This window comes from Podarcis filfolensis (assembly GCF_964270895.1).
Source record: "Podarcis filfolensis genome assembly, chromosome: 12".
Lineage (NCBI taxonomy): Eukaryota > Metazoa > Chordata > Lepidosauria > Squamata > Lacertidae > Podarcis > Podarcis filfolensis.
This window is the reverse complement of record NC_139614.1, coordinates 58,371,140-58,391,866: the sequence shown is the minus strand read 5'-3', so window position 1 is coordinate 58,391,866 and position 20,727 is coordinate 58,371,140. Positions and strand designations below refer to the sequence as shown.

The window sequence follows — 20,727 nt, the reverse complement described above, 5'->3', positions numbered from 1 at the left end:
CAGGCTTGGTTTCCAGACCTTTGATCATCTTGGTCTCCCTCCTCTGCCCACCTTCCAGCTGGTCAACATCCTTCTTCAATTGTGGCACCCAGAGCTGGACCCAGGACTCCTGGTGTGGCCTGACCAAGGCAGAAGAGAGCAGGAATACTACTTTCCTTGATCTGGACACTATATTGCTGTTGATGCAGCCTAGAATAGCGTCTGCTTTTTTTGCTGCTGCATCATACTATGGACTCCTGTTCATCTTGGTCCACTGAGACCCCTAGACCCTCTTCACACACCCTCCTGGCAAGCCCTGTATGGCAAGACCACCCTGCCCAGGCCCACCCAGTCGAGCGCCCTCTTCCCCACAGGGACCTGCCTGTTGTCTGCTGGGAGGGATGGCTTAGTTGGTAGATCCTGAGACCCTTCATCTCAAGGTCCTGAGCCCCACGGTCACCAAAAGGATTCCTGCCTTGCAGGGGGTTGAACTAGATCAGGCATCCCCAACCTTCGGCCTTCCAGGTGTTTTGGACTACAATTCCCATCATCCCTGACCCACTGGTCCTGTTAGCTAGGGATCATGGGAGTTGTAGGCCAAAACATCTGGAGGGCCGCAGGTTGGGGATGCCTGGACTAGATGACCCTCAGGGTCCCTTCCAACTCTACAGTTCTGTGAAGCCCCCTGAACAGGGCCAGAAGGCGCCAGCTCCCTCCCACCGTGGCTTCCTGGGCTTAGCACCAAGAGTTGCCCAGCCTTCCCATCTTCCTTGCAGAAGGGAATGCAGGAACTTCATTAACTCCTCTCCTCCTCTAATTAAGTAGCATACGGTAATTGCTTTCTGGGAGATGAGCAAAAGACCCCCCCCCCTGCAAGGAGCTGTGCTGTCTGCAACTGATGCTCCTCAGAAGCCTGGTCACTTGGGCGCCCCCTAGTGGCACAGGCAGGACTCTTGCAGGGGGTGGCCAGTGTGTGTGTGTGTGTGTGTGTGTGTGTGTGTGTGTGTGTTTTGCGCCTCTTCCAGGGGCCTGGGATGCTCAAAGTAGCGACTCCTGGGTTCTACTTATCCACAGCTCACTTCAAAGGTCCACACTTATTGTCTCTCAGATAACAGAAGGCAGCCAGATAAGCTGATATGAGATGGGGGGGGGCAGAAGGGGTATGAAATGATATGAGATGGGGGGGGGGGCAGAAGGACTTGCAGCCTGAATGGAGGCTTGGAGGTTGGAAGATCAGGGGAAGCTCAGAAATCAAGATGACAAGAAATTTAAAAAAGAATGGAAAATGTTTATTATGTATTTGCAAAGGTAAACAAGCTAATACAGTGGCAGGATTTTAAGAATACTTGTAATTTTAGAAATAGCACAGGTAATTGGAGGTGAAATAATAATAATTTGGAGAAGAAATTATATGCAGTTGAAAAGAAAATTTAAGGAAGGCGGGGGGGAGTCACGGGATTTGGAGAATCTGATTTTATGGATTTGATATTGTTTGTGTGTATTTTTTCTTTTTTGTGGTTGTTTGTGGTTTGTTTTTGTTGAAAATTTAATATATATTTTTTAAAAAAAGAAGGTTGGAAGAATCAGGGCAGAATCTAAAGTCCTCCTTTATGCTGCACAGAGTAAAACTATGGATTCGACCAAGGGATGGAGGTGGGGGCTGTGAGGGGCTCCTCTCTGGCTGGAAGAAGTCTTGCTTCCAAATACCACTGGAAACCACTGGAGGAGAGAGTTGCTGCCGGACCCAGATCTTGCATGTGGGGCTCCCCAAATGGGCATCTAGTTGGGCCCAGGCCTGATTCTGCAGGCTCTTCTTAGGTGCTTAATTTTTCACACCATTAATGCATGGTTAAATTATGGATTCAAATGACAGGAGAGGAGATTCTGACGCAACATTAGGAAGAATTTTTGGAGAGCAAGAGCTGTTAGACGTGGAACAGATCCCCTTGGGAGGTGGTAGACTCTCCTCTACTGGAGGTTTTTAAATGGAGGTGGGGGAATGGAGGCTGGGTGCTCACCTGCCCCTTCCGAGTAGACCTGGTGGCTCTGCTATGGGGCAAGCAGTGCTTCTGAATACCTGTTGGTGGCTGTCTCAGGAGGGGAGAGCTGATCTTGTGCTCGGATCCTGTTTGTTGGAGTCTGGTTGGCCCCTGCGAGAAGAGGATGCTGGACCAGATGGGCCTGGGCCTGATCCAGCAGCCAGGCTCTTCTTACACTCAGGAAGGAACTGAGACTGGCTGGATAACCTACTTGTTTTTCGCTCTTGAGATTGTCTCTAGATTTCTGGCTACAGCCAAAGCCTTGAGGTGATGGAGGGAGCTCCCTGGTCAGCTACTGGTTCCCAGTGGCCACCAGATAAGCTCAGTCCTAGGGAGGTGGGAGAGTCACCCAGGGAGGCTGCCTGCCTGCCTGCCTGCTGCTCAGCTGTTGTTTCCACTGCTGGGCTGCGTTTGCAGTTCTCCTTCTGATTCCAGGCTGCCCGCTGCTGATGTTTGGAGCTGCTGCTGGGCTCCATGGCAAGGCCAGGAGGGGCAGAAATGCTGGCAGGTGAGCAGGACCTTGGAGCGCCCCCCAGGCCCCCCTCACCTGGACTCCCTGCTGTGGCGAAGGCAGCATCCTCCTGTTTTCTCCCTTCCTCTCTCCTCTGGCTTGTTTGCTGTGAGCACGTCTGACATTTTGCCCTGGGTGGCTCTCAGGGGACCCGGCGCTCCTTCCAAGTCCTAAAATACCACCAGCCTCTGCGCCCTTTGAGGTGGAGCAGAGGGACAGAGGGCGGCTTGGAGAGAAAAGCCGGGAGCCTCTGGGCCCAGACTTCAGAGGGGAAGAAGAAGGAGGAGGGAGGCCAGAACCCGGCAGGTTCCAGGTGCTTCCCTGGATGTGAGCCAAGAGGAGACCTGGCGGCAGAGAAAGGCTCCCAGGTGGGAGAGGGATGCAAGCAAGTGTCTCTTCCACCCACCCAGATAGGGGCGAGAAAGGGGGGGCAGGAAGGAACGCTGCTCCTTCAGCCTCTGCAGGATCCACAATTCAGTGAACGTAGAATGGATTCAGTATCGCAAAGGGACAGTTTAGACTTAATGCCTATGAATGGAGTACATGTAAAGGTACATGTTGTTGTTGTTGTTGTTTAGTTATTTAGTCGTGTCCAACTCTTTGTGACCCCCTGGACCAGAGCTCGCCAGGCCCTCCTGTCTTCCACTGCCTCCCGCAGTTTGGTCAAACTCATGCTGGTAGCTTCGAGAACACTGTCAAACCATCTAGTCCTCTGTCATCCCCTTCTCCTTGTGCCCTCCATCTTTCCCAGCATCAGGGTCTTTTCCAGGGAGTCTTCTCTTCTCATGAGGTGGCCAAAGTCTTGGAGCCTCAGCTTCAGGATCTGTCCTTCCAGTGAGCACTCAGGGCTGATTTCCTTCAAAATGGAGAGGTTGGATCTTCTTGCAGTCCATGGGACTCTCAAGAGTCTCCTCCAGCACCAGAATTCAAAAGAATCAATTCTTCGGTGATCAGCCTTCTTTATGGTCCAGCTCTCACTTCCATACATCACTACTGGAAAAACCAGAGCTTGAACTATACGGACCTTTGTCGGCAAGGTGATGTCTCTGCTTTATCACAAAGCATTTATCGCAAAGTCAACCCATCATTTGAGTCAATCTGCATCAGTGGAGATGCATTCAGAAACAAAAAGCCCAAGGTGTTGGTGCCCAGATGATGCCCTGGGCAGAGTGGCAGGCTGGCACCCCCAGAGAAGACCAGAGATGGTGGCCCCAGAGGAGGCGGGGGGAGCCTTCCAGGTCATCTGGAACTACAACTCCCATCATCCCTGGCAACTGCCCCCCCATTCTACTCTGTGACTGTTGCTGCCCTTGGCAAATTAGAGAAATTCATGGGGGGGGGGACAGCCTTGTAGGCTGTTGGAAGAGCAGGCCAAGACTGCCTGTGTTGAGCGAGCACCGAAGAAGGCTGAGAATGGCTCCTGGCCAGCGTGGCTGCGCTCTGCCTGCACCCTCTGAGGCAGCACTGCTGCTGAATCCCAGTTCCTGGAAACTTCAGGAGAGGAGAGTTGCTCTGGGGCTCAGATCCTGCTTCTGAGTTTCCCATTTGGGCATCTGGTTGGACCTTGTGAAAACAGGGGGCTGAATTTGGTGGGAGCCACTTTAGCTTCATCCCGCAGGCTCTTCAGATGCTCTTAAACATCTGGCAGACCAAACGTTCCCCATGCCCTGCTGTCTGGGGTGCTTTTTGTAAACTCTGTAGGGTTGCCTTTTCGTAAAATAAACATTTCTTAAATCTGCTGCATGGTTAATGGTGCTGCGGGGAAGGAACATCTTTTCTGATGTTTCAGATTTCAACCAGTTGACCAAACCAATTAGTTGATGAAACTGTGATTAGCTGTGATTTTCTGGACTAGATGACCCTTGAAGTCTCCCTCTGACTCCAAAATTCAGGGAGACAACAATTCTGCATTTCTCTGCCCTGAGCTCTAAGGGCTTCCAATGGCAGCACTAAGGCAGGGGCGCCACCTTGTGGCCATAGTGCAGAACTGCACCACTGCAGTGCAGAACGGGTCTTCTATGCTATCCGTGGCTAATAGTCGGCTCACTCGCGGGATCATCACTACCTAGATTGAGGTTGAATCCTGGCAAGGCAGAAGTACTGTTCTGGGGGGACAGGAGGCGGGCAGGTGTGGGGGACTCCCTGGTCCTGAATGGGGTAACTGTGCCCCTGAAGGACCAGGTGCGCAGCCTGGGAGTCATTTTGGACTCACAGCTGTCCATGGAGGCACAGGTCAATTCCGTGTCCAGGGCGGCTGTCTGCCAGCTCCATCTGGTACGCAGGATGAGACCCTCCCTGCCCGTGGACTGTCTCACCAGTGGTGCGTGCTCTGGTTATCTCCCGCTTGGACTACTGCAATGGGCTCTACGTGGGGCTACCTTTGAAGGTGACCCAGAAACTACAACTAATCCAGAATGCAGCAGCTAGACTGGTGACTGGGGGCGGCCGCCGAGACCACATAACACCGGTCTTGAAAGACCTACATTGGCTCCCAGTACGTTTCCGAGCACAATTCAAAGCGTTGGTGCTGAAATTTAAAGCCCTAAACAGCGAGATGGTGGGACAGTGTTCTCAAAGCTACAAACATGAGTCTGACCAAACTGCGGGAGGCAGTGGAAGACAGAAGTGCCTGGCGTGCTCTGGTCCGTGGGGCCACGAAGAGGCGGACACGACTAAACGACTAAACAACAACAACAACAACAAACAGCCTTGGCCCAGTGGACCTGAGGGAGCGTCTCCACCCCCATCGTTCAGCCTGGACACTGAGGTCCAGCTCCGAGGGCCTTCTGGCGGCTCCCTCCCTGCGAGAAGCAAAGCTACAGGGAACCAGGAAGAGGGCTTTCTCGGTAGTGGCGCCCTCCCTGTGGAACGCCCTCCCATCAGATGTCAAGGAAATAAATAACTATCTGACTTTTAGAACAAAAATTTTTTTTTCCTTCCAGTAGCACCTTAAAGACCAACTAAGTTAGTTCTTGGTATGAGCTTTCGTGTGCATGCACACTTCTTCAGATACACACAGAGTGTATCTGAAGAAGTGTGCATGCACACGAAAGCTCATACCAAGAACTAACTTAGTTGGTCTTTAAGGTGCTACTGGAAGGAAAATTTTTTTTTTTGTTTTGACTATGGCAGACCAACACGGCTACCTATCTGTAACTGACTTTTAGAAGACATCTGAAGGCAGCCCTGTTTAGGGAAGTTTTTAATGCCTGATGTTTTATTGTATTTTTAATATTTTGTTGGAAGCCGCCCAGAGTGGCTGGGGAAACCCAGCCAGATGGGCGAGGTATAAATAATAAATGATGATGATGATTGTGATGATTGGGCTTGCACGTTCCTATGACCCTTGTGAGCAAAGCTGTGGGGAGTCTCGTACTCCCAGCAGGGTCACCCGAGGCGTAAGGTCAAAGGGGAGGTCAAAGACAAAGAATGACCCAAGAAGTCCTCAGTGGCAGAAGAGGCGGATGATAAGAAGTGGTATGTTACAACAGCTGTGAAGGTCATTGTGATACGCATGCCATCAGAACAGAGCCTTACTGCGAAGACTGCGTGGGTCAGCGTGCCCTGATCTCCAGACATAAAGCAAATTCACGCACAGGCATCTTCCAGAAACCCATCCAAAAATCTATTTATTATTTTCATCGCCACAATCCTACACATTGTTGAAGGGAAACTCTCCGCCGAGGTAGAAATCTTAGACTTCAAACGCCGCTGTGGACTTTTCATGTGAACAGTTACTTTTTAAATATACCAGGAAAGGTTCCCAATTCTCCTTGACAGAGTCTTGATTTGTCTTTCTTTTTGGTGCCCTCAGTTTTGCCCTCTCCGTCTTCCATGATTTCCACCAGCCCTTCCCCCTCTGAGGGGATTCTCTCATCCTTCCCCTTCTGCACAGATTCCTTGCTGCTGTGGCTACATGCATAAATAGAGTCGGCGCTTTCTTTGGGATTTCACTGCCCAGTATCCCCAGCGGGAAGGCTTCTGACCTCTTGGGAAAAGCCACTTAATTTCCCCCCTTCATTTCATTATATATCATGTCCCAATAGGCCATAAGGGATGGCCACCAACTCTGATGCTTTTAAAAGAGCATTGGGCAAACCCATGGAAAAGACGGCTGCACCACATTTTTAATATTCTGTTGGGAGATAATAATATTATTATATTGCCAAGGGTTGGTTTGGATGACCCTTGGGGTCCCTTCCAGCTCTGCAGTTCTGACTCTGGGGCTGAGCTGCTCTGCCTGGCCGTCTCCTTGGGCGGGAGGGGGGGGTTGGGCTCGGCGTGTCTTTAAGCAGATTCCCAGAAGATTGCAAGATTCCAAATCCCTTGAAAATGAGGTCAGTACAAGTGTCCTCCCCCCCCCTGCCTGCCATGCCTGTGGAGGCCTCTGCCCGCCCCTGGAGGGGGGCAGGATTGAGCCCTGCATTCTCCCACCCCCACAGAAGGAGAACCCCACCTTTCCTCTCTGCTTGGGAGGAACGTTGCAAGTCTGCTGCCACGTAAGGGGCAGGGGAGGGTATCTGGGCAGCGGGACCTGGGCCTTGAAGAGGGCCTGGCACCCCCTCTGCCCGCTTCCCCCAGCCGCTGGGTGACGAGAGTGTGAGATAATCCCCCTGCAGCCAGCGGAGGAGTGGGGAGGGGGCTCCCTGCGCCCAGAACCTCACGCCTGCCTGCGGGATTAGTGCTGCAGCTGTTAAGAGCTGTGCCTGGATTAGGGCTTGCCCTACCCACTCGCTGGGTTCCTGGCGCTGCCACCCTGCGGGCACATTCCTCACCTCTGACGCTGCCAAGTCTGCCAAGTCGGTGGTGGCCCCCCTTACTCCCGCAGCGAGGTTTGGTGCCAAGAGCGGATGGCCTTCCATAGGATTCGTGGGCATCCGCTTGGAATCATAGAGTTGCAGACAGACGGGCCGTCATCCGACCTCTGCTAAAGGACCTCCAGTGAATCACAGAATCACTGACTTGTAGGGTTGGAAGGGGCCCTCAGGGGTCATCTAGCCCAACCCCCTGAAATGCAGAAATCACAGCAAAAGCTCTCCTTTCTGGTCACTTGGGTCCTCCCCTCCAGAGCAGTGCAAAGCAAGTTTTCTCCATCTTCCTCTGCACAAGACATGAGAAGCTTCCTGTCCGGCTGGACCAGGATGCCAGCGTCAGTCGGTGGGATCCGGAAATAAGGATCATCAGTCAGTTATTTCCCCTTAGAAGGAAAGCTAAAGAAAATGGACAGACTCCCCTCCCCAAACAGCTCCCTCTTAAACTGAAGATTTAATAATATTCTCTGCAATTGTTTTCCAATGTGTTCAATATATTTCTTTGTTTTCTGTATTTCCTCTCCCTTATCCTCTAGTAGCTGGCTGCTTTTATTGCTCCTTTTTTATAAAATAAAAAAAATGGTTTCATTACATTTCAAGCAATTACTATAAATATTTAAATTTTAATCCTTTTTTTTAAAAAAAGAAATGACAAATGTCTATTTGGGAGGGTGTTTGGATTGTGGCAATTAATTCTTGTTGTTTTAATAGATTTTGTGGGTTTTTGTGGATTCTTAATCACTTGTCAAGCACCCTGTGACAAAGGGCTGATTGCAGATGAATAATCTGGATAAATAGGTAAATTGGAAGAAAGGGGAAAGTTGCATTTAAAGCACACCCACCCAAGAATTTGGGAACCTGAATTTGTCGAATCCCCTTTTCAAGCCTTCCAGGTTGGTGACCGTTAGGGCTGGGCAATATATTGATATATCGTGTAAAACCGGCTTGAAGTCCATATCATGATATCAGTCTCTTAATGGCCTCTCGAAGGCAGTGCTAGAAGCTGAGCTAGAAAAGCTAGGAGCCGAACGGCACCTTAAACTTGGGTTTCGGTTGCTACAACTGAATGCCCAGGTACCCTGCCGATCAGCTGATTCACCAAGCAGTGCAACACCCATAAATGCGTTTCTTTGGGTGCCATGCTGCCCCGCAAGTCAGCTGCCTGGCACAGCCGCATCGCCAGCCAGCCAGATGGAGATGGTAGTCGCCAAACCTGGCAAGCAGACATCCCGGCTTCCTCACAAAAGGCTGCTTGCCTGTTGCAAAATCAATGTGACTGGCGCCCAGTTACCGTATTTTTCACTCCTTAAGATGCACCCTTTTCTTCCTAAAAAGTAAGGGGAAATGTCTGTGCATCGTATGGAGCAAATGTGTGGTCCCTGGAGCCGAACTGCCCAGGGGCAAAAAGCAGATTGTGCTTTTTTGGGGGGGGGAGAGGGAAGGGGGTGTTGAAACAAAGCTGCTGATCGTTTGCTGATCGGGAGAGAGATAAGGGATGCTAGAGATAAAGGAGGCTGCCTGGGAGGGGGCCTCAGTGGCACAAAAATGTGGTTACAAAGCATGGATCTACATGGATCCTCAGGATTTTTGCATTGGGTCACCCCAAATTCACCATCCGATCACATGTCTGTGGCCACAGCATGAACCACAAAAATCATACATCCACTGTTTCGTTCAGAGTATTTTTTTTCTTGTTTTCCTCCTCTAAAAACTAGGTACGTCTTATGGTCAGGTGCGTCTTATGGAGCGAAAAATATGAGTAGTTCTGAATGTTGCTCCAGGGACATGGGGGACCGGGGGTGGGATGCCAAGAATGCCAGGGGACCCTAGGTCTGCCTCTGCTTCTCGTCTCCAGAGAGAGAGAGAAGAGGTCTCTCTCTGCTTTCTCGGTGCTGCACGGCATTTTACAAACTTCCTCTTGTCTCTTCCTTTCTGAAACCTAACCCCCCCCTTTCTCTTCTGCTCCTTTGCCCCCCCCCCCAGGGAGCTGCTTCCTGTGCCTGGTGGACGTGGTGCCCGTCAAGAACGAGGATGGCTCCGTCATCATGTTCATCCTCAACTTTGAGGTGGTGATGGAGAGGGACCTTCTGACCAGCCCCGTCAAGAACACCAACCACTGGGTCTCCCCAGCCGCCTGGCTGCCCACAGGTAGGGGGGGCCCTATGTGTGGGCGGGGGGTGTCACCCTCCTGCAACCCCCTCTCCCCTCCCATCCCAGAAGGCTCTAAGGGAACCCATACACAGGTGGAACATGGGGTGGTCTCAGGGCAGACGGAGGTGTGAGGAGGCCCTCAGCTCCTGAAGGGAATGGGGCCCTTTCGATGTCCACCTGTCCTTTGTCAACAACAAATTGCCACTATTTTTTGTGTTGAATAAATGCTCTTTGGCAGGGGTAGGCTACCGGATCTGGCCCAATCGCCTTCTAAATCCGGTCCATGGACGGTCCGGGAATCAGCATGTTTTTACATGAGTAGAATGTGTGCTTTTATTTAAAATGCATCTCTGGGTTATTTGTGGGGCATAGGAATTAATTCATCCCCCCCCCCAAAAAAATATAGTCCTGCCCACCACATGGTCTGAGGGATGGTGGACCAGCCCCCTGCTGAAAAAGGTTGCTGACCCCTGCTATATGGTAATTTATGAACCTAATAGGTATCTAAAGCCATTTACACATCACAAAATATGTATTTTATCAAAGCAATTGTTGGACTGAGATACAATTAAGAAGAAGTATATTAATAGTGAAATACAATTAAGAAGAAGTATATTAATAGTGAAATAATTGCCAGTGATATTTTAGGGAGCAGGCTAGCAGGCGGGGCCCATGACTTACCTCATAGGAGTCTACACAACACAAAACACAGTTGATGTACAGTGGTGCCTCGCAAGACGAAATTAATTCGTTCCGCGAATTTTTTCATCTAGCGAATTTTTCGTCTTGCGAAGCACGAAATCCCAGAGGAATGCATTGAAAATCAATTAATGCGTTCCTATGGTAAAAAAAAGTCCAAACAAAGCCAAATTTGGTACAACAAGAGTTTATTAAGTGCTCTTTAAAGTCACACATACTGTAAAGAGCATTTCAAAATTCAAACCCAGAATTTTTTTTAAAAAAACAGCAGTGTGGCCCAATGGTCACAGAAAATCATAAAAATGCAGAAAAAAAACACAAGCTTCCAGATTCTTGCAAACCCCTCCCCAACGCCAAGTCCTTGAATTCCAAACACCCCAACCCAAAATCCAAACCCCCCCAAAAAAGTTTTAAAAGCTTAACTTACCAAATGGCTGCAAAAGAAGTTTTGGAAAAGCTTCAAAAATCACCAAAGTCTTTAAAAACCTCAAAAAAGGCTACTATGTACACTGCGTTCTATGAGTTGCTCCTCGAAGTCAAGTCGCAACTGTATTAACTGTGTTAAGAAAAAGGAAACAAACTTGCAAGATGTTTTCGTCTTGCGAAGCAAGCCCATAGGGAAATTCGTCTTGTGAAGCAGCTCAAAAAACGGAAAACCCTTTCGTCTAGCGAGTTTTCCGTCTTGCGAGGCATTCGTCTTGCGGGGCACCACTGTATGTAGGTTTTATTTATCTTATATTTTGGAAATGTACATCCAGTGTTTCCCTTTAAATTTTTTGGGGGGCTGCCAAGAGAGTGGGGCCCTAAGCTAGAGCTTGTTTAGCTTATACGTCAATCCAGCCCTGGGTGGTTTGGAGGAGCCCCCCCCCCCACTGCACCCTCCCGCTGGGGCTCTTGCCCACCCTGGGCTGCCCAGTTCCTCCAGGGATGCTGTCTCAACCTGCCTGCCCCCTTCCTCGCCCTCGGCTGCAGAGGGGCTGCCCACCCTTGATGGCTTCTCTGCCGGAAAGTGACATTTATTTGGTCAGGTGAAAAAAAAGCAGAGGTGGAGCTCTGGGGAGGGGAAGGGTTAGTGACTTCACAGGACCGGCCAATCCATCCTGTGCCCAGCTGTTTCCTCCTGCAAATGGGCAGAGCTGGTTTCTCTGGAGTTTGGCCCTGGGGAAGCGGCAGCGAGGGGGCTAAGCTCTGAAAAGCGGCCCTGAGAGCTAGAACTGCCCACAAAGGTTCACAAAGATCAAATTTCTCTTTCCTTCTTTTTGAAATATTTTTATTCGTTTTTATCATTACACATTTGCACTCAAACAATTTATATAATCATTTCATGAGATTCTCTGAATCTTGTGACTCCCCCCCCCCCATCCCCTACATGGGTCCTTGTAACAGAAATCTACATATCCATACGTTCTCCACAATTTTCATTTTTCAAATTATTCATAATCTTCATCACTTTACAAGTGCTTCTTAGAGTCCAACTAAACTTTTGATTTGCTTACAATGGTCTCCTAAGTAAATTACATTTCCCCCCCATTCTTTTTCAAAGTCCTTCTTGATTCCTGCTTCTCTCGGTTAGTTTTTCCATTTTGGCAAAGTCCAGCCGTTCAGCTTGCGATTCTTCCTTAGTCGGGATTATTTCTGACTTCCATCTCTGAGCTAGTAGCATCCATGCAGCTGTTGTCGCAGACATAAACAGTCTTTTCTGATCTTTTGGAATCTCTGTACCTATAATTCCTAATAGGAAAGCTTCTGGTTTTTAAACAAATTTTAACTTTTTTTTACTTTTTTAATATACATTTTTATTAGTTTTTTAACATATCATTTTCAACAGTAATTAAACATACTTTTACATCTTATTCAATTTTTTTGAATTCCATCAATCCTGTCTGAAAATTTTCCAATCTAGTCTTTTAGTATGCATTTCTTATTTTCCCTGTTACATTTCAAACTCATAACCAATATCTCTATCTTTTCCTACTTTGAAACGCTTCATGTATTTCTCCTTCCAAAACTTCTTGTAGTCCTACTAGTGTAATTTGTGGATTACAGTTGCTCTTCAAATAATTCATATACTTCTTCCAATCTTCTGTAAATCTCTGGTTTCAAATCCTTCCTGTCATTTTGTCCAATTCTGCGTAATCCATTATTTTTGTCTGCCATTCTTCTTTCATCAGAATTTCTTCTTGTTCCCATTTCTGGGCTAGCAATACTCTTGCCACAGTTGTTGCATATAAAAACAATCCAACATCTTGCCTATTAATGTCCTGACCTATAATACCAAGTAAAAATGCTTCTGGTTTTTAAAAAAATGTATATTTCAACATCTTTTTCATCTCATTATATATCATTTCCCAGAAGTTCTTTACTTTTTTACATTCCCACCACATATGATAAAATGTTCCTTTTTTTCTTTACATTTCCAACATTTATTATTTGTCTCATATAATGTTAACTTTCTTTTTTCATTTCATTATATATCATTTCCCAAAATGATTTTGTTACCTTACACGTCCACCACAAGTGATAGAAATCTCAGAACCCTACAGAGGACAAAGAGCGTTCAGCGGAAAGGACTAGAATCTAGAATGTTTGAGTCAAAGGGACCCCCAGAGAACATCTAGTCCAACCCAGGGCAAGACCTGAATCCCAGCCGAAGTATCTCTTGATGGGGAATTTCTCAGGCGCCCTCTGGGAAGGGTTGCAATGGGGCCTCATCCAGGGTGAGTTGGGAGGGGGCATCCCCTAACACCTTCCTCCAACTTTTAACCCTTTCCAGGTCGGGGCAAGTCCTTCCGCCTGAAGCTCCCGGCCCTGCTGGCGCTGGCGGGCAGCAAGCAGTCTCTCCCGCAGGATGACCCGGACGAGGCGGTGGTGGTGGTGGACTTCTGCAAGCAGAGCAGCGAGTCGGTGGCGCTGGACGAGGTCACCTCCTCGCTGGACAACAACTGCCTGGGGTGCGGGGAGCCCGAGGACCGGCAGGCGCTGATGGAGCGCCAGGGGGGCGGGGCCTCGGAGCCGCCCGTCACCCACTCCTCCCCCCGGGCCGAGAAGACCCGCCTCAACCTGGACGCCTCCTTCTCCAACTGCAGCCTGACTCGCACCCGCTCCCGGGAGAGCTTCTACAGCGTGCGCAGAGCCTCCTCCGTGGACGACATTGAAGCCATGAAGGGCGAGGGGGAGAAGGGCCGTGGGCACAGCCGACACGCCAGCACAGGTAGGGAGAAGAGGGGCTGGGGGGGCTCAGGGTCTTCCCTGCCCCTCTGTCCCACGGCAGAGTCAGGGTGCTCCAGTCTCTCCCACTATGTGGGGCCTTCGGCACACTCGGCGTGGAATCTCCCCAGCGCAAATTAAAGCGCTCACAATAGGTTCCACATACACAACCCACCGGTGCCAACTCCAGGCGGCCCTGGGGGACCCAAAAAAATTGTCGTGGGTGCTCAGCACCCATCTGCGGGGCCTTGGGCGTTGCTTCCCGTCCGAGGCCTCGGGGGGCCTTGGAAGCAGCGCCTGAGGCCTCGCAGGGCCCCCACTTCCAGGGGCCACGAGGTCACGTGACATCAGCATCACTGGGCACCCATGATCTGGGGCCCAAGTTGGCGCCCCAACGCAATCAATAGATTTAATTAAATATATATACTTAAATGGACAAGTAGTAGAATTCTAGAGCTGTAGTGTTGGAAGGGACCCAAAGGGTCATCTAATCCACCCCCTGCAAGGCAGGAATTTAGATTGATGATGACGATTATTATTATTATTATTATTATTATTATTATTATTATTATTATTATTTTATTATTTATATCCCACCCATCTGGCTGAGTATCCCCAGCCACTCTGGGCAGCTCCCAAAAGAACACTAAAAACAGAATACAACTTCAAACATTAAAAACTTCCCTCAACAGGGCTGCCTTCAGATGTCTTCTAAAAGTCAGAGAGTTGTTTATTTCCTTGACATCTGATGGGAGGGTGTTCCACAGGGCGGGTGCCACCACCAAGAAGGCCCTCTGCCTGGTTCCCTGTATCCTCACTTCTCACAGGGAGGGAACCGGCAGAAGGCCCTCGGAGCTGGACCTCAGTGTCCGGGCAGAATGATGGGGGTGGAGACGCCCCTTCAGATTTAATGCACCAACAGTTGTTTGCGCTTTCGCTAGCAATGCATGGCACAAAAAGTAAATTGCAAAGAGATGAAGATGTTTTTCTCAAATGTTGCCAAGGGCCAAGAAAGGCATTGTGGGCCAAGGGTTGGAGCACCCCGGCACAGTTAACCTCTGGAACTCCCTGCCACAGGAGCTGGGATGGCTTTGAAGGAGGCTTGGGCAGAGGAGGAGAGGACTGTTGGCGGCTCCTGTCCAGGATGGTTAGACCCTGAACCGCAGGAGGGGAAAGTCTTGCTCTTGTGCTCGAATCCGGCTTGTGGGTTTCCCATGGGGGCAGCCGAGTGACCCCTTTGAGAGCAGGAGGCTGCACTCAGTGGGTCCCCTTGGGCCTGATCCAGCCCCTTCTAGTCCGTCTCCCTGGAGGCTCAGCTGAGCCTGGGACTCGGATCTGAGGCTCCACTGTGTGTTGGGGGGCAGAGAGGGGTCCCGAGGGACGGAGAAGGAGGCCAGCAAGCTCTCTGGGGTTTCCCACCTGGCCTCTGTGTCCCCGGCAGGCGCCATGAACAACGTCCGCAGCCACCTGCTGAACTCCACCTCCGACTCGGACCTGATCCGCTACCGGGCCATCAGCAAGATCCCCCAGATCACCCTCAACTTTGTGGACTTCAAGGCAGAGGCCTTCCTGACGTCGCCCTCCAACGAGAAGGAGATCATTGCCTCCAGCAAGCTCAAGGATCGCACGCACAACGTCACCGAGAAGGTCACCCAGGTAGGCTGGCCGAGCGGGACCTGGAGGCGGTGGTCACGTGTGGGCAGAGACACCCAGGGGTGGCCTGGCATGGGCAGGCAGAGGTGCCCAGAGGCCCCAGCCGCTGTCTCTGAGAAGGGACAGGGACCCTTCCAGCTATTTATTCCATTTGATTTTGATTTAATAGTTCTGCACTGCAGGCAGTTGGACTTGAAGACCCTTGGGGGGGTCTCTCTCTGATTTTTGATTCTGTAGCTAAGTTAGGGCCCCATAGAGGCTGCGGAGGAAGAGATGAAGGCATCGTTAGTCTTTATTACGTTTTATCTTGATTTAATATTGCTGCACTCCTGGGGGCTGCCCTAGATGACGCTTGGGATCCCTTCCGACTCTGCTATTCGACGATTCTAGGATTTGTATTCTGCTTTTCCAGCAACAAACGTCGAGCTCACAATGATCACAACAGCAAAGGGGGGGATGTAAGCACCGTAATGTCAAAGGCAGTAAAACAAAGCAGACAGCTGCAACAAATTATTAATCAAAACAATGCGAATAAGTAAAATCATAATTCAAAATGAATGCGGGCCCTGCCTACGCTGAGGTCTCCATGGCACCTCAGTGGATCGGGCCCCTGCGCCCAAGCGTTGACACTTCCCTCGGGCTCAAAGTAATCCTTGTGGGTCTGGAAGGGAGATGGGATGCCCTCTGCATATGTTTGTGTATCCTCTATGAGAAAAGGCGTTCCAAGCATTGGAGGGTTTCTCTCCCAGGTTCTGCTCTTCCTTTCTGCATCTAAGTGTTAAACTGTGGGACTCCCTGCCACATGAGGCAGCGATGGCCACCAACTGGATGACTTGGAAAAGAGTATTAGATAAATCCATGGAGGGGGAGGGGGCTATGGGGGGCTCCTATCCAGGATGGCTCTACTCCAGGAGGGAAAAGTTGCTCTTCTGCTTGAATCCTGCTGGTGGGTTTCCAGCAGGAACATCTGGTTGGTCCCTGTGAAAACAGGACTAGATGGACCCCCTTTGCCTTCAGCCAGTCTCATTTGATGTTCTTGTGGAACCTCCAGACCCAGAGGCAGTCTATCTCTAGACCATGGGTAGGCAAACTAAGGCCCAGGGGCCGGATCCGGCCCAATCGCCTTCTAAATCTGGCCCACATATGGTCCGGGAATCAGCGTGTTTTTACATGAGTAGAATGTGTGCTTTTATTGAAAATGCATCTCTGGGTTATTTGTGGGGCATAGGAATTAATTTTTTTCCCCAAAAATATAGTCCGGCCCCCCCACATGTTCTGAGGGACAGTGGACCGGCCCCCGGCTGAAAAAGTTTGCTGACCCCTGATCTAGACTGAGGTTCTTAGGAGTATTTGACCACAGTGAGAACAGGATCCTGGACTGGGTGAGCCACTGGCCTGATCCGGCAGGCTCTTCTTAGGTACATAGTAGCTGGGAAATAGGAGGGGGGGACAAAATGCCCCTCTGCTCCCCCCCCATTTTTCCTGACTTCTGCAAGCCCACCTGCGCCTCCCTCTGCATCCTTCTCTTCTGCTGCCTCTCACTGAGGGCCATATTGGGGGTGTCAGAGTTGGCTTGGCTACAGGCAGGGGTGTTGTGTGTGTGTGTGTGATGAGGGGGTCCTCCCCCCCTTCCTGCAGCGGAGGTCTCTGCTCCCCCCCCCCGAAATCTCTGGGTGCCTCCTCTGCCTTGCGGCACATGCTCTGGCAGTCTGGATCAGGGACGATGTGGAGAGCAGCTGGGAAGAAGAAGCCTGGCCACCAGAGGATTTGGCGACTTTGAGTCTGGAGAAGAGGAGACATGAGAGCCACCTTCAAATATCTGAAGGGCGGAGCTCGCTTCTTTTCTGCTGCCCTTTCCAGAGGGCAGGATCTGAACCCATGGCTCCAAGGTGCAAGAAAAGAGATTCCGACTAAACATCAGGAAGGACTTTCTGACAGCAAGAGCCATTCAACAGGGGAGCAGACTCCCTCACAAGGGGGCGGACTCGCCTCCATTTGAGATGGCCAGGCAAAGGTCCGGTGGCTAATAATAATAATAATAATTTATTTAAACCCCCCCCCCCCACTGTGGACAGCTCCCAACAGATTGAAAACAGAATAAAACATCAAACATTTAAAACTTCTCTAAACAGGGCTGCCTTCAGATGTCTTCTAAAAGTCAGATAGTTGTTTATTTCCTTGACATCTGATGGGAGGGCGTTCCACAGGGAGGGCGCCACCACCGAGAAGGCCGTTTGCCTGGTTCCCTGTAACTTGGCTTCTCGCAGTGAGGGGACCGCAAGAAGGCCCTCAGAACTGGACCTCAGTTTCCGGGCAGAACGATGAGGGTGGAGATGCTCCTTCAGGTCCACTGGGCCGATCTCTCACGGATGCTGTAGTTTGGATTCCTGCCTTGCAGAGGGTTGGACTAGATGACCCTGGGGTTCCCTTCCAACTCTACAGTTCTGTGATTTCCTTCCTGCCTCTCTCTGGTTAAGGGAGCTGGGTGTGGCGGAATTGGGGAGAGCCCAGTGGAGCCCCCACGCCTGCCTCTTCCTTGCACCACTGCCTTCCCCGCCCCTCCGGCATGAGTTTTTGCAGACCTTCTGCCAGGGGTGAGGTCATCGCACACTCCTTTTGCCCAGGGGTGAGATGTCTCCTGTCCCAGGTTCAAAGCCAGGGCTCAGCCTGGGTGTCTGCTTCCCGGGCCGAGAACGCAGGGGTGTCTCTGGGCCACGTGCAGAGTGCCTCTCTTGCCGCTGCTTTTCCGTGGGATGAGGGAAATTAGAGTGTCCTTCAGAGAAAGTGCACATCTCTCCTTCCAGGAAATTGATGGAAGGAAGATCTGCGGCCAGAGAGGGGGAACCATATTAAAATGCTTGGCGGGATTTATAGATGTTTTCTCCCTCCGTCTCGCTTGCAAGAACCTTCCCCGTAAAATATGACCCTCCCTCTCCCCCCACGTCCTTCGCGCGGCTGCCAGGCTCCTCGTGAGAATCTCCAGGCCGCGAGGAGGGCGGAAGGAGGGAGAGCAGGTCTTGCTGCTCTTCTGCCATCTTAGTGGAGAGACGGGGAGCTCAATCTGAAATAAAAGGAATCCGCTCGAAGCAAGTGACCCAGAGAGCCGGACGGAGCTTGGCTCAAGCTTCTCTGCAGAAGGGGCTCCTCCTCCTCTGGGGCTGTGAATCGGTGCACGGATCCGATCCAAGGTGCTAGGAAGCAGGTGGGGGCAGTTTCTGTGCTGGGGGGTGGGGAATTTAGTCCCATTCAGACTCAAGGTTTCGTTGTTGTTTAGTCGTTTAGTCGTGTCCGCCTCTTCCTGACCCCCTGGACCAGAGCACGCCAGGCCCTCCTGTCTTCCACTGCCTCCCTCATGTTGGGAACCTCGAGAACACTGTCCCACCATCTCGCCCTCTGTCGTCCCCTTCTCCTTGTGCCCTCCATCTTTCCCAGCATCAGGGTCTTTTCCAGGGAGTCTTCTCTGCTCATGAGGTGGCCAAAGTCTTGGAGCCTCAGCTCCAGGATCTGTCCTTCCAGTGAGCACTCAGGGCTGATTTCCTGAAGAACTGATAGGTTTGATCTTCTTGCATGTCTTCTTGCAGTCAAGAGTCTCCTCCAGCACCAGAATTCAAAAGCATCAATTCTTCGGCAATCAGCCTTCTTTATGGTCCAGCTCTCACTTCCATACATCATGACTGGGAAAACTATAGCTTTAACTATACGGGCCTTTGTTGGCAAGGTGATGTCTCTGTTTTTTAAGATGCTGTCTAGGTTTGGACTCAAAGTTAGGATCCTCTTTTCCATCCTTACTTGAAGATGCCGTAATATTAGAGGCTACCGTCCACACACTTTCTCTGTGCAGATACTGGTGGTTAGGTAAACTTCTTTCTAAACTAAAAATAAAAAAATTGTCCTGTAGCACCTTATAGACCAACTAAGTTCTGGGTATGTGCTTTTGTGTGCATGCACACTTCTTCGGATACATGGAAACAGAAGTCCCCAGACCCTTATATATAGTGGGAGAGTGGGGAGGGGTATTACTCAGAAGGGCAGCAGGAGATGGGCAATTGGCTCAATGGGTCTGGTCAACCTGTTAACGACTGCAATTAGTCCTGAACTTAGCATGTGTAATGAGACAACTGTTTAGCAGAGCTTCTCTTTCTTTCTCTGGAAGTGGTGAACAATCAGGAAGGTGTTTTAAAGATGACTCACCAAACTAAATTCTCAGTCAAAAGGTTTTATTCCCAGACCACCATTAAGGTTGCAAAAGAAATGGGATGACTGAGTCAAGACTATCAAACAAAAGCCTTATCTCCTCCAGCACATTGTGAATCACAGCAACAGGACTCACAGGCAGGACTCTTCAGACAGACATTTTGCTATCGGGTATCTGCAAACAGAGTGGTCTCCTTTTCATTAGCACTTCCAGCTGACACCAATTATGGTCACAGTGCCACTCCCAAATGTAAAGGAAAAAACTCTGGAACCTGTCAGAAACTTCAACTTGTTTCTTTGCAGAATGATTCCCTAACACAGGGGTCTGCAACCTGCGGTCCATTGGCTGGATGCGGCCCACAAAGACCATTTTACTGGCCCCGGAGCCGCCCCCGAACCAACCTTAGTGAGTCCTCCGCATGCTGCGCTAAACCGGTGCAGCACGGGGACTCGCCGAGCAGTGCCGAAAATCGCGTCTGCGCACACACAGATACCGGAAATTGCTTCTGTGCATGCTCAGACGCCGAAAATCGCTTTTGCACAGGTGCGACTTTTGGCATCTGGGCATGCGCAGAAGTGATTTCTGGTGCCGTGGACATACGCAGACACGATTTCCAGTGTTGTGCTGTGCCAGTGTGGCCCACGGACGATCTCTGTGGGAGTGAGCCAGCCCATGGCCGGTAAGCCTTGCCCTAAGACATGAGGAGTCAAACCCAAGATCTTGCATGCAAAGGAGACACTCTAACCACTGATCTACAGCCCCATAGAGCTCGTGCTGCCCTAATTCTGCCTGCCATTTGAAGCCCTTTTTAATGCTGGAACCTGGCCTGGGACCTGGGGCAGGTCATGAATAAATACAATAATAGTTGTAACTAATAAACAATGAAACCACTTAGGGGAAAGTTGCCCACCTCACACTCCTCCTCCTCCTCCTCCTCTTCTTCTTCTTATTACTATTATTATTTACCCCACCCGTCTGGCTGGATTGCCCCAACCGCTTCCACGCTGATAAGGGCAAAGGGGAGGAGGAAGCTGCCCCCCCATAAGAGGGCTGTGAGTGAGAGGATGCAAAATCCCATCAGAAACTCAATGGCCATCTCTCTTCCTCGCCCCCCAGCCGCCCCCCAGCACCCTTGCTCTGGCCCCTCCCAGGGTCCTGGCTCTCCCCCCCCCATGCAGAACTTGTCCAGACAGAATGAGGCCACTTTCTTGCGCCCTGTGGTGGGGAGGGGCTGTGGTGCGCTTACCAAAGTGTGCGTCCGCCGCCCCCCTCGCGGCAGCCAGCGATGGGTCCATCAAGAGCTGTGTGCACATTGGCCTGATGAGGCTGGCATCCTGCCAGGGCCTGGCAGGCTCAGCTCCCCTGAGTCCCTGCACTCAGGATGGGCAGAGAGAAAGAAACAGGCCGGTAATTAAAGCATCTCCCCTCCGAAGAAAGGTTGGCACATTTGGGAAAAGGTGATTAAGGGGGATTTGATGGAGG

At 50.6% G+C, this 20,727-nt stretch overlaps 1 protein-coding gene across 1 annotated transcript in view; it reads left to right on the top strand.

The window, feature by feature from the left end:
* The window catches only part of KCNH2 (potassium voltage-gated channel subfamily H member 2), an 80,645-nt gene that overhangs the window by 22,609 nt on the left and 37,309 nt on the right, over positions 1-20,727 (top strand). The window contains exons 3-5 of the mRNA XM_083579297.1: positions 9,324-9,488; positions 12,964-13,401; positions 14,839-15,053. Of these exons, the coding sequence (XP_083435423.1) occupies positions 9,324-9,488; positions 12,964-13,401; positions 14,839-15,053 (818 nt within the window). The remainder of the gene's footprint in view (positions 1-9,323; positions 9,489-12,963; positions 13,402-14,838; positions 15,054-20,727) is intronic.